Here is a 12,560-nt window from a genome sequence, read left to right as displayed (position 1 = left end):
GAGCCCTCGTGCGACGGAAAGTCGCAGCTTAGAGAAAGTGAACAGACGCCGTTTTGCCGCACATGCCGTTTTAATGATAAGCACACGGCCGCTGGCCTCAATTATCAGAACACAAAGACACACAAATGTGGCAACGATTAGGCCGCATTCACGGAGGGTAACCTCTCCATCAGCCCCCTCCCCCAGCACTCCTCCTGCAATGGCCTCCTCCTGCCGCCGCCGTGACACAAAAACTTTTGTTTTCAAATTAGGCCGCTGTGCATTGTTCAAGCTGAAGGAGTTGACAATTCAAAATGACAACTTGTCAAGAGGTATTCTTAAGAACGCGCACGCGGGGACCATCATTGGCGTGTATACGTTTCCTACGCTGTACAGTCACGAACAAATGAAACGCGAACACGAAAATATGAAGTACTGCACACAAATGGCACGATTTCTTTCGCTGCAGGTCAAATTTTCGCTTTGCAGAAACGAAGTGTGGATGTGTGTGTTTTTATTTTGTTTTAGGGGCAAAGCTCCTCTTGCTCGGGCCCTGTCCCGCCCGTACACGGCAGAATGATGGTGATTGTGGCAGGATCCCCCTAGGGATTGGCCAACCAAAGATTGGCCGAAGAGGTCAAAACGTTCAACGCGTTCGTTGCTACCCAACAAGGAGGAGAGGAAGAAGAAGAGGTTGTCGTTCGTCGCCTGCGAGCTCAAGACACGTACCGGGGGTGCGCGACACAAGACGGTCTCCAGAAGGCGACATCCAAGGTGGCTAAAATGTCACACATCGAATTCACCAACTTACCCATGGAAATTCTCGTCGTTCCAAACAAGCCCTACATAACCACCACAAACATCGACGTCGTCGACGGGCTTGTCAGCGGAGCGGTAAAAGCTTGACGTGTCGAGTCTTTATATGATGTGCGGGCGAATGTTTCACGGGTTTGCCGATAAGCATATGAGCTTCGCCCCTCTCATCATCATTCACTTCGTGGAGATGGCGGGATTTTTTTTATTATATACAACCAGCGGCCCGTCTGTTTCATGTCCACTATCGACGATTTCTGGTTTTGCGTGTTGTAGTTCATATTTTCGTGTTCACATTTGATTTCTTTGTGACTCATCGCGCTGCGCTCCGCCTCTAGGGTTTTGGTCCTGGGAAATGCAAGTACTCAGTTTAAAAAACGTGGACATTGGTACACATTTTGTAATGCGCGGATACCGTTTAAGCAAGGCTTAAAAATCGAGGTGCATGAGTTTTATGGGCATTCGTAACTAGCGGTCGCCAGCGTATGAGTGAAGATAACAAAATTTGTGGTATAGATAAATCAAGTTGCAGTCAAACCTCTTTATAACGAAGTAGTATCGAGACAGCAAATTAGTTCGTTATAATCGATATTCGTTGTAACAGTAGAGTAAAAATCGGCTATAACAAATCGACAATCTATCGCGCAAGAATACTTAATACAAAAATGCATTTTTTAAACACTTCGAACCCCCTATTAACAAGGTAACCCTTACCTAGTTAATAGTAAGGTAATGAACCGGAACATGACTGCGTGAAGATACAACAGAACAAAGTTAATTTTACGAAAAAAGCATGTGTCATTTTTGATTTGATGAAGGATGTGATCTTCGTATGGTGGCTACTCAGCAGGATGACGTTTTCCACAGTGTCCACGAACAAAAGGGCCTTTATACTTCTGCAGTTTCGGACTACGGTGGATTTTTCTAAGCAGCTTCTTACCCTCCTCGTCAAATATTTCTTCGTTATATCCGATATCGTGCGTGGCTCTCACGGTTGCAGTTTCGTTATAAAAGAATAAGTGTCAGTGAAATAAAGCATGACCAACCAAATTTTGTATTTCGTTCGCTATAGCCGATAATTCGCTATATCAGTGTTCGTCATAAAGACGGTCAACCTGTATTAGAATCGGGAACAAAGACTGCGTAACTTCGGCTATTCGGCTATTGTTCAGAGCTACAGGGGCTTCCTGCAATGTTTCTGAGGCAAAAAAAAAAAAAAAAAGAAATCGTAATTTAGCTCAGTATAGGCTTTGGCGGTCATTCCCGTTTGCTGGTGCTGCTAATTTGTAAAGTGCCAGCAGTTACTGCGCGCAGTTTAATGGCGCTAGGGCGTTTGAGGCCGCAGAGCGGCCACGCCACGGCTGCATGTCCTTGAAGCGCTATTTTTGTGCGCAAGGTTTTAATTATGACTCATCGGGGGAGCACAACACGGTTAGTAAGTAGAGTAGACGGCGCTCAATTTAATGTTTGACGATTCTCATAATGAAAAGTCAACGTCGTGATGTTCAGGCGTGAAAGACACCCCGATTACGAGAGAGAACAGTGATGATGGTAGGGCCCGAAGGCGGAGGGGGGTTCGATGTTACATCCGGTATGATATGAGACCTAGAAAACCTGTGTTACCAGCTAAGTTACAGCTACGTTTACCAGTTAAGTTAAGTTACCATCCAGTTAGGTTACCAGTTAGTTGCCAGATAAGCTAAGTAGAAGCTAATTTACCAGACTAGGCATGGGTCATCCGCTAAAACAAGGAAGGGAGTAGTGGTTATTTCGCATGAGCGCAGTTAAAGGAAATATCGCATTGTATCGTCGTTGCGAGCCGACCATTCAACGAAATACGGAGGACCTAGAGCCTCTGTCCGCACCTCCTGTGCAGTGGTGACTGTTCCGTTTAAAAACCACGTGGCACATGTCCTATTCGCACTCTGTGCATGAACAAGTTACTTTTGTTGTTCTTGACAGGCGATGTAAATGAAGTGTCGTGGTCTCAACCAAACTGACCGTACGTTCGCTGGCTAGCACGAAGTATTCGCGGGTGCTTTCATCAGCCAGAATGGCGACAGTAGTACAATTCCTTGACGTACTATGTTTCGTTCATTAAAAATGGCCGCCGTATCGCTATTTTCAGTTAAAAGCGGATTCTAGAGTACTTAGGTTCGGCCGCTTACGATACGAACTGCTAAGGCAAGCAACATCGGGCAAAAACAAATGTTTGTAAGTTTCAGCAACTTCGTTTTTCTGACCATTGTATACTGAAGGCACACGGTTCGTGGCAATGGAAGCACGTTTACGTGCGCTGTCACCCCGTGCCTGCAGCAAATATTTACCTACATGTCCTGCATCTCGGAAACACGGTAGTATCCGCCACCGAAGCTGGCGTAAACACCTCCACGCACCGCACTAGGCGTAAAAATAGGACGTTCCTCAGTAGGCGCACCCGAAAACTGACTGAACCTTCGCTGTAGTAAAAAAGGCCCGAAGAAAATTTCATTTCTACAAGTACTACGACATAAGCGATGGTGAAAGGAACGCATCGCTTTCTGGGTTTAGACAGCGATAAATTTAGTGATTCCGTTATAACGATGCGTCCTTACTCTTTGTGCAGTATATTTCGTCTCACAGTAACGAGTCCACGGCGGGTTCAGGGTAACGAGGGCTCACGGCTAAAATAATGGATGACATGATACACGGCATTTCACGAACCTGGCAAGAGGCTCTCTGGGGTAATTCGAAGGCGCAGAACGTGCAATCTCAGTCCCAGTAAAGCGACCCTTCCCCCACCCCCCTTTCCCCCGAGTTGTATGCTATAGTACTTGAGTACAACTTAAGAACGGCAACGGAAGTTGCCGCTGTGCCTCATCGCCGCAGCCGGATGTTACTCCGCGCGGCGCAAGCCGTGTGTTACTGGGAATATTTTGAACATGGCACGATCCGTTTTCGTGATTTTGGGGGGGATTAGTATGCTTTTAACTACTGCAGCGACGACAAACAAGCTACGTGAGAAAAGGCGGACGATATCACGCATTCATACCAATGTCGTTTCAAAACGCGCGCGCCCATATTGACATCCGGGCCCATCGCTTTGGCGGAGTGATACCGTACATGTGCTATTGCCGCTCTAAACTTGTTCCGGAGTACACAGGTACAGCCGAACTCCAGCCCGCGTGTAAGCGCACGCGCAAACTCCTACGTGCATCCCTCAAAACCAACCCATCCTGGCTACATAGCCTCCCGTGTATTGTGAGCCAAAGGAAACAGTACTCATACGTGGTGGTGCGAGTTAGCAATCGGTGCAAAATCAATGTCGCCAAAAGCACCGCGCTACACGTCGTTTCCGGAAGTTCAGCATGTGAGTTAAGAACGTTGCCCTCTGGTAGAAAAAGAGTTATTGGTACACGCTATGCGTCGTTGCAGAATGGATTTGCTTACCGTCCGGCGATGTGCCGCGGTTCGCCGTGATCACCGGGTCCTGTCGGATTGGCACCTCCCCTGAAACAAAGGCATGGGGTTTTGAAGCACAGCATGCCACCCGCAACATTCTCGCCGCTTCGAAAAAATAAAGGTGAAGAAGAAAAATGTCGAAGAAACACGATACTCGACTGGTACCCCTGCCAAGAAAAAGCATCCCTTCTCTTTGCCGCTCACCTCTCATGCTGTTCCTCTCCCGTCTAGTTCCTCCCAAGATAACACGCTAGAGGTCTGCTCAAGTGCATTTAAATTTACCGCGTTCCACAGCTCCAAGTCGGGTGCCTCGATGCCAGCGCTGCCGTGCGGCGGAGACGCGCGTGAATCGAGGCACGCACCTTACTGCGACGTTTAAAAATCCCGTTGCCTTACTCCACGAAACGGAACGCGGAACCTATCAAGTGGATCCTTTCGTTACTGTGGCCGTTTGATTTCTTAAATGCCGCTAGGAGCTATAGTAGCGCGGCCAACAGCGGGCAACGGTTTTCTGCAGTTGATGCGGTATTTCATTTGCCATCGCAAAAAGCAAGCATGCATTAATTTTTTTTAATAAGGGATAATTGCAAATATCACTGATGTATTGATTTTCTGCCTTATATTTGCGTAATGTCTTGTTCTTGTTCAACGTCTTGACAAGTACGAACATTGTCATTGGGCTTAAACGTTTAGATTTGGCTGTATACTATAGGTATATAAGACTATTGCGCAGCTCCTGTTTCACTTTGGCCGGGTGGCTGGATCGAGTCACAGACAGACAGACAGACAGACAGACAGACAGACAGACAGACAGACAGACGAAAATTTCTGCGTTTAAGTAGCCCAAGAAAAACTATCGTCTTTAAAAAAACATGTGGGAACTGAATTTACATTTCGCTGTTTCTGCTACCCGTTCAGACTTTTTCGTCGTCATGGTGCAAATACTGCATTACTGTGGTGGAATTCTGACCGAGTGATTCGTCGGTTGCACCTCTATTGCCGCTCCCGCTCGAGAAAGAAGCGAAAGCCTTCGAGATTCGCTGGATTGGTGCATCGCGCCACACGCAGGGCGAAGAGTATCGATATTGTTGCTATCCCCAAACCAGACAAATAATTAAAATTTTTATTACATGATGCAGGATGCTTTAAGTGGATATAGAGCTGTTGCCTAAAATAAATTGTGATTGATTGAAGATTTATTGGGGAAGGCCAGGGCCGACCTATGTAGAAAACTATCCGTTTGAGACAGCAAAAAACAGATTTCTACAATGTCATTATCATCATGATCACCATCATCATTATTGTGTTCAGTCCCCTTCCCCCTTCCTTCAAAACACTTATGAAGCCTCTGCCTACAAAGGGAAAACACGGGTCGGCAGGGTAGATTTAGCACTATTCAGGAGAGGGGGAGGGGGGGAGGGAGAGGAGGGGAGGCTTTAATCACCGCATAGGTGGGCACTAAGTAAAATGTTTTTTTTTTCTTCTTGTAATCAAAAACGTAGCACACAAAGGTTTCTTATATCACGCTGATTTCTCAATTGCCTCGCTGAATACATGAGTACAATTTATAACTGAAAAGCCGTCTCTATAGCCGACCTCTTCTGTCAGTTGTTGAAAGTTGTGGGAGTCTCTGGTTAGCTATTACTTCTGTAAGTAAACTGCATACAACAAAGCAGGATTATGGGCCAGCAACACTAAGCTTTTCAAGATTACATTATTTACATTATTGGCACTCGCAATCCGGCTCGCGTTTTTTTTTTTTTCAGGCTTGTGGCACCTTTAGGTCACCAGGCACAAATTCTACCAGCGTTTTCGCCACAAGGTCTCCATTGCGTAGTCAGTCCGCTGTAACTTTTTCTTCACCAGCAGCCTTGCCGTTTTAAGCGCAGCTTATTTAGCTTCTGTTCCGTGTTTTTTTGATGCCCGAGAACGCAAACACCCGAGTCTTCACTCAGGCACGTAGCCAGGATTGTGTTCGGAGCAAAAAAAAAAGGGGGGGGGGGGGGGGGGTCACAAGGCAACCTTGGCCCACTCACCAGTAGAAACGAGAATAACGCCCTACGGGTGAACATGCAAACCGAAAGAAATAAAGTGCATTTATCAGATACGCATGTGCGGTACACCTCCCCTTACTTGCCAAACAAGGAACCAGATCAAGCGAACTCGCCGAGAAAAACGCAAGAACGACACCGCCAAGAACAAGTAGGCCACAAGGAAAAAGTAAAATAAAGGTTGCTGCTAACGATATATTTTGCGGAGCGCTCACATTTCCTTTGGATCTCACGTTTACTGCTCTAGTAAGATAAGTCATTTCAAAACAGCCTCGTTATCTGGGAACTTGCTTAACTAAGCGTAGCTGTTGGGAGCGTACAACCGCGTAGAGCGAAAGACGCATCGATCCTAGAGCTTTGCGATCACCGCGGAACGTTCCAGTGACAGTGCCTTGCGTACAGGCTGAGCACATAAATACCGTTTGTCTTAACCGAGTGTTCAAGTTTATTGCACTTGTTCAAAGCGATACTTCAATAGGAACCTAGTGTTGACCAGCGAACAGTTATCAAGTACACGATTTATGAATTCATGAGGTAGGAGGGGGGGGGGGGGGGGGGGGGGTAATTTCAAAGGCGGAGCGCGAAGCGTTGGAACCGGTGTGGGTGCTATTAGCACGCTTCCACTCTGTAAAGTGGCACGCTGTTCAAAACATGATATGGATCTCAAGCCTATATATACGTATGATCCCTTGGATGTGCTGCTTTAGTATTTAGATGAGTAATAGAACAATATTTTCAAGATCAAAACATATCTTAGACCTCAAGGTTATTCTACATATCATCACTTAAATATACGTTTTGAGTAGAGTAAATATCAATTGGAACCATTTTCAACATCAGTAGAGCCAAAATAAAAGTGTGTGCGCGTCTTTCATAGAGATGGCCGCCATAAACGCTCAAGAGAAAAACTACATGCTCACACCTTTCACAAAACATTTGTGTAACCCCTATGTCGTATGCTGAAAAGCTTCGCTAGTCATCCACCTTCACCGAGTGGAATGGCTTGTGAATTTTTATTTTTTTAAGGGCGATTGCAACATTGTATGTATAGTTAGGCTCGAAGCCTGTTCGATGGCGCGGGTGAGTTTTCTGCATGCGTCAAGGTCGTAAACGTACGAACAGCCTTACATAGATAAAGCATAAAACAGCAACGTTGAACAGCTATGGCCTACCGTGAGCGCATAAATCCGTACTCCAAGGCCACATCGGCTGCATGAACTTTGGGAATTTAGCGTTGAACATTGGGATTAAATTAACGAATATGCTTGAAACCTCTGCCCCGATCACTTTCGCAGAGATACGTATGACAGATATACACCCCATTCACCACTGCCCACGGCAACTTCCGCCAGCCCAAAGGAAACACCAAAATTCACGCTGTGAAGATGCCACACGTGCTGTCGCAATAAAGAGGGTTTTGTTTTTGACAGAGTTTTGTGAAAAAAACATTCAGTTGGAGCAAAGGGCTCGAAACCAGGAATAGGTTTACATCGCATTCCGTAATTTAAGCCGAAGACTGACCTAACCGTACGAAGAAGGCGTCTAAAATGCGGGCTTGATTCGATGCCACCTAGTCGAGCTGTGAAAGGCCCGGCCAGGCGTTCGCTCCTTTTAGGGGCGAAGCCCCTTAGGGGCTCGGGCTGTTGGCGTCTCCTGTCTTCGTCGTAAGCTTCGTCTCACGTAGTCACGGTATCGTTTACGCCTCGCGGTGGAACGATTCGTGACGCGTGCTAAAAAACACTGGGACACTCGTTTACGCCTTGCACTGGAAGGATTCGGGCTTCAAAGGGACAAGACTTTTACAGCAAAGCTGTATACCTCTATCCCTAACGGTTTTATCTCCGTGGGCAAAAACACTAAGGCACCAAGAATGCACATAAACGGTAAGGCACCAAGAATGCACATATACACTGCATGCTTCGCCCCTCCCCAGGTTTCGCGTTAGTGGAAATGGCCCGGGATTTTTAAAGCAAAGCTTTCTGCCTCTACCCCCCAAGGATTCTTTCGCGACCGTTGGTGTCAACAGAAAACTCCCGCGAACAAATAAAAGATTTTACTGCCACCGCCACAAATCGAACCTGGGACTAATGGAGTAACAAAGCCAGTGCCCGTTGTCCTACCGATTTAGCTACGAGCCCACGCGGAGACGAGGAAGACAAGTGGTGCACTCACCAAGCACATCTACGGGTTTAACCCCTACATTCTCGCTGAATGCCACGCGATAGCGATTAAAGGAAGCTCACACCAACGCATGGCATCTCACTTCTAGTACGCCAATGTGCTAAAGCCTGTGGGCACCAGTGTTCACGAAAAAATCCCAGATCCTTGTAGTCCGCCCTCACGCCAAACAATACCTTATGGAAAATATTCAAATATTCCTTATGGCCAGGTCATCACTCCAAGCCCCAGCATCAAGATCCTGGGCCTACATCTCCACGCCAACACCAAGAGTGACGTATCCTTGCAGCGCCTCAAACACAGCATCAATAAAATCATACACATGATCAGGCGAGTTGCCACCAACAAGCGAGGTCTCAAGGAATCCGATACCTTTACGTAAGTTCAAGCTTTTGTCCTCTCGAGAATCACTTACGTCAACCCCCGTCTTCTTCTCGGCAAGGAGGACATAGAGATGCTTTATATAATGATTAGAAAGGTGGTTGAGCAGGCCGTTGGTGTTCCCATGAGTGCGTCCACAGAGAGGCTGCTTACCACAACAAAGTGGAAGAGCTGATAGAGGGCCATCTTTCTATCCAGAAGCTCCGAATGAGCAGAACTGCGACGGGTCACCGCATCCTTCACCAGATTGGCTGGGCGGCACAGATTGTCACTCTGCTTGATGTACTCCTGGACTTTTAGTCACAAGAACGAAAGATGCTCCCTTGGCTTAGAAATATGAACCCTTCACACGACGAGGGTCACCGACAAGCACGGGCTCAACACCGCCCTCGATGAGGATCATGCAGTTATCTACACAGACGCCTCCCAACGCCGAGGGCAGCAGTACGCCATTATCGTGGCTACCTCCAGAACCAACCTCCTTGCTCGTGCCCACTCAAGACCCAAGACATGACGGCAGCAGCAGAAGCAGCCATCGCCTTGGCTCTCATTCAACCAGGGGTTCGGAAGGTAGTCACCGATTCCTAACAAGCCTGCCGGAATTACCAGTCGGGTTTGGTGTCCCGACCTGCCCTGCGCGTGCTAAAAAACCACTCTCCAAATGGTTCCATTCAGCTCATCTGAAACCCACGCTTATGCTTCCATTGAGGGCAACGAATACGTCCACCAAGCCTGCGCTTTTACCCCCCGTTCTATGGAGCTGCACGAGAACAGTCACCCGCCGTCTTGTTCAGGGACATAACCCAGCATTATCGCTTTCTGAGACGGACCCTACCTTCGCCTTACTGTGACCTTTCCATAGAACAACAAACTACAATACGGCTCATACAATCCGGCTTCTTTCCACACCCGACGCGTCTTAACTTAATACACCCGAATCGCTACGACGATGAGTGTAAATTTTGCTCAGAAGTAGGAACACTCCGCCACATAATTGGGGTGTGCAACTTTAGCCCTGAGCACCATCCTCTCTTTCCGTCAACTACCAAACAAGAGCAATGGGAGATGATGCTGTCCAGCCCCTCTGCCCATCCAGCTTCAGCTGATGGACAGAGCACAGGCGGCGCGGACTGAATATGGGCTACAATGGAGAAAGAACCACTCCCCTGGGCCGCACTCTGGGCCGTTCAGAAATCTGAATAAAAGTATTTCCTCCTTCTCCTCCTACTCTTCCGTCTCTGCCGCCGATCTCGTCGCCTCCGTCCTCAACGGCAGAAACGGAGAAGTGAGATCGTCTAACACCGGGTTTGTGCTTCTTTATTTTATAAAAAAAGTTTTCACTCATGTGCTGCACTAATACAACTCAATCAACCACCGTTCATGCATCATGCATTGATTTAACCTTACCAAGAACTTCGAAGTAGTAGAGGGTGTGGTTAAGTGCATTTCCCTTCTGGTGCATTTCCTCTCTGGTTTCACTATTTTTAGAGCGACATGAGGGAATATAAGTGACGACGCATGGGTAATCGTTGTGGGTGCCGTTTACAGCTTTGCTTTACAACCACATTAACTGGGTGGATTGGCGCGATGTTTTTTTTTTTTTTTTTTTTTTTCATCTGGCCAGAGCTGTGTCCATTTAAAAAATGTCATTTGGACGTCCATTTCTATCGGGACGTAATCGCAATTCCAAAGCCTCGGAACGATCACAATCCCACTTATTATGCTGCGTCACCTACGGGTTGCGTGCTTTCAGCCAGCCAGGGCTCCCTCGAAATGGGCGCTTTGCGACGGAAATACAATGGACAACACTGAGAATCCCTCCTCTATACTAGGGAACAAGTTAAGGAAGGCAATGGCCCACTCACAGTATCACTCCGCCTTAGCGACGGACCCGGATGTCAGCGGGCGCACACGTTTTGAAAGGAGATCGCTATGAACGCGTGATATCGTCTGCCTTTTCTCACGTAGTTTGTTTGTCGTCGCTGCGGTAGTTTAAAATAATAGCGAGTTTAAAAAATCCCGGAAATGGCTCATGCCATATTCAAAATATTACCAGTAACGCCTTACTTGAGCCGCGCGGAGTAACATCCGGCTGTGGTGATGAGGCACAGCGGCAACTTCCGTTACCGCTACAGAGGCACAGTGTTAGAATGCGAGGGCATCCATCCAAATCTACACGAGGGAAACATTCGGATTACAGAAGCCCTAGGATTTAAGGGTAGCCCAGAGGAAGTTAACTTCAAGGCTGTCGAGGCGACGAAAAGAGGATTAGAATGCTGGTGGACGAAAAGCAGAAAGGGGAATATTGCCTAGGACAGCTAACGCCTGTAAAAGGAAAAAAAAATTACTCCATCTCCCCGAAGGGAACTATGTGGTGATGCAAAGCATCTCGGAGTTCCAAACCCCCCTACCCCCGTCGCGCGCGCGGCCGCTTTCGCGGCGCGGTAGCGTTGACGAGCGGCATCCGGATCCGCTTGGCGACGTTGGCGTGCCGAAGCGGCTTAGCTTTCTCTCAGTGTGGGATCCTCTGCTCGACGCTGGCGTTTCGAAGTGGCTTCACTTTCGACAGTTCGCTAACAGAATTGCTGGCGTCCATTCAGTTCATCGGACAAGCAGCAATTGAGGGAGCGGCGCGCGGAGAGGGGTAGAGGAGTAGCAGCGTGCGCGCTATCGCACAGCTGGTGTGGAGAGGGGGAGAGGAGTAGCAGCGTACGCGCTATCGCACAGCTGGCGTGGTGAGAGGGAGAGGAGGAGAGCGGCGTTATTGCACAGCTGGTGGGGAGAGGAGGAGAGGTGCGGACGGACGCCGACGGACGGACATAGCCCCGAGCAAGAGATGCCTAGCATCTAAAAATATTTTATGCCGAATAAGCTTTTTGTGCCTGCCCTAAGCAGCGCTAGTATTAAACCAAGAGTATAAAACATAGGTATATATATATATATATATATATATATATATATATATATATATATATATATATATATATATATATATATATATATATATATATATATATATATATATATTAGTCCTTTTTTGGTAAGATGACACGACATCACCCCGCCACAAAGGGGAAACCAATAACAATCATCAATCATCAAAGTCATCATCATCATCATCGTTGCCGTTCTTAACTTGTACCGGAGTATAGGGGCGCCGAGAAGCCAGGCCCCGTGTCCCCTACCTGGTTGCTCGACGCACGGCTTGTTGATCTCGGCGATGTCGCCACACACGGCGCCGTCGCGCATGAGGAAGATCTTCTCGGTGGCGGCGACCGGCTTCCTTTCCCCGCCCAGCTGGCCCTGGCCCGTCACTTCGCTCAGGGGAGACTCCATCCCGGCGACGCTGCTTGTCGCAGTGGACGCCGCCGCCGCCCGTCGGTGGAACAAGAGCTGTCAAGCTGGCAAACAAACAAACGAACAAGTAATGGGCAGTCGAACCTCGTTATAACGAAGTAGTGTAATTTAGTTCCTTATATACGATATTGTTTGCAACAGTAGAGCTAAAAATCGGTTCAAATCAATCGGTAATCTGGCTGCCGCCAAAATCCGATACAAGAACACATTTTAATCTTCCAACCTACAAGATTAACCCTTGTCTTACTCCTTGTGGCATTGCAACCTGAATGAACCAGAACATGACACGGTAAATTACAACAAAACAAAGTTCATTTGAGAAAACAGGTCTGTGTTCCTATTTTTTCGAGAAAGGACGTC

The 12,560-nt window shown here is 47.5% G+C and overlaps 1 protein-coding gene across 1 annotated transcript in view; it reads right to left on the bottom strand.

Annotated features, from left to right (window-relative positions):
• The window catches only part of LOC144146515 (uncharacterized), a 42,032-nt gene extending 29,853 nt beyond the window's left edge, over positions 1-12,179 (bottom strand). Inside the window, exons 1-2 of the mRNA XM_077678461.1 lie at positions 12,029-12,179; positions 4,222-4,281 (exon numbers count right to left, since the gene is read on the bottom strand). Of these exons, the coding sequence (XP_077534587.1) occupies positions 4,222-4,281; positions 12,029-12,179 (211 nt within the window). The remainder of the gene's footprint in view (positions 1-4,221; positions 4,282-12,028) is intronic.
• Between the last annotated feature and the right edge of the window lie 381 nt (positions 12,180-12,560).

Source organism: Haemaphysalis longicornis, unplaced genomic scaffold, assembly GCF_048455015.1.
Source record: "Haemaphysalis longicornis isolate Haplotype H1 unplaced genomic scaffold, Haemaphysalis longicornis Haplotype H1 scaffold_7, whole genome shotgun sequence".
NCBI lineage: Eukaryota > Metazoa > Arthropoda > Arachnida > Ixodida > Ixodidae > Haemaphysalis > Haemaphysalis longicornis.
Note: the sequence above shows the minus strand (reverse complement) of the source record. Positions and strands in the feature narration are given on the sequence as shown.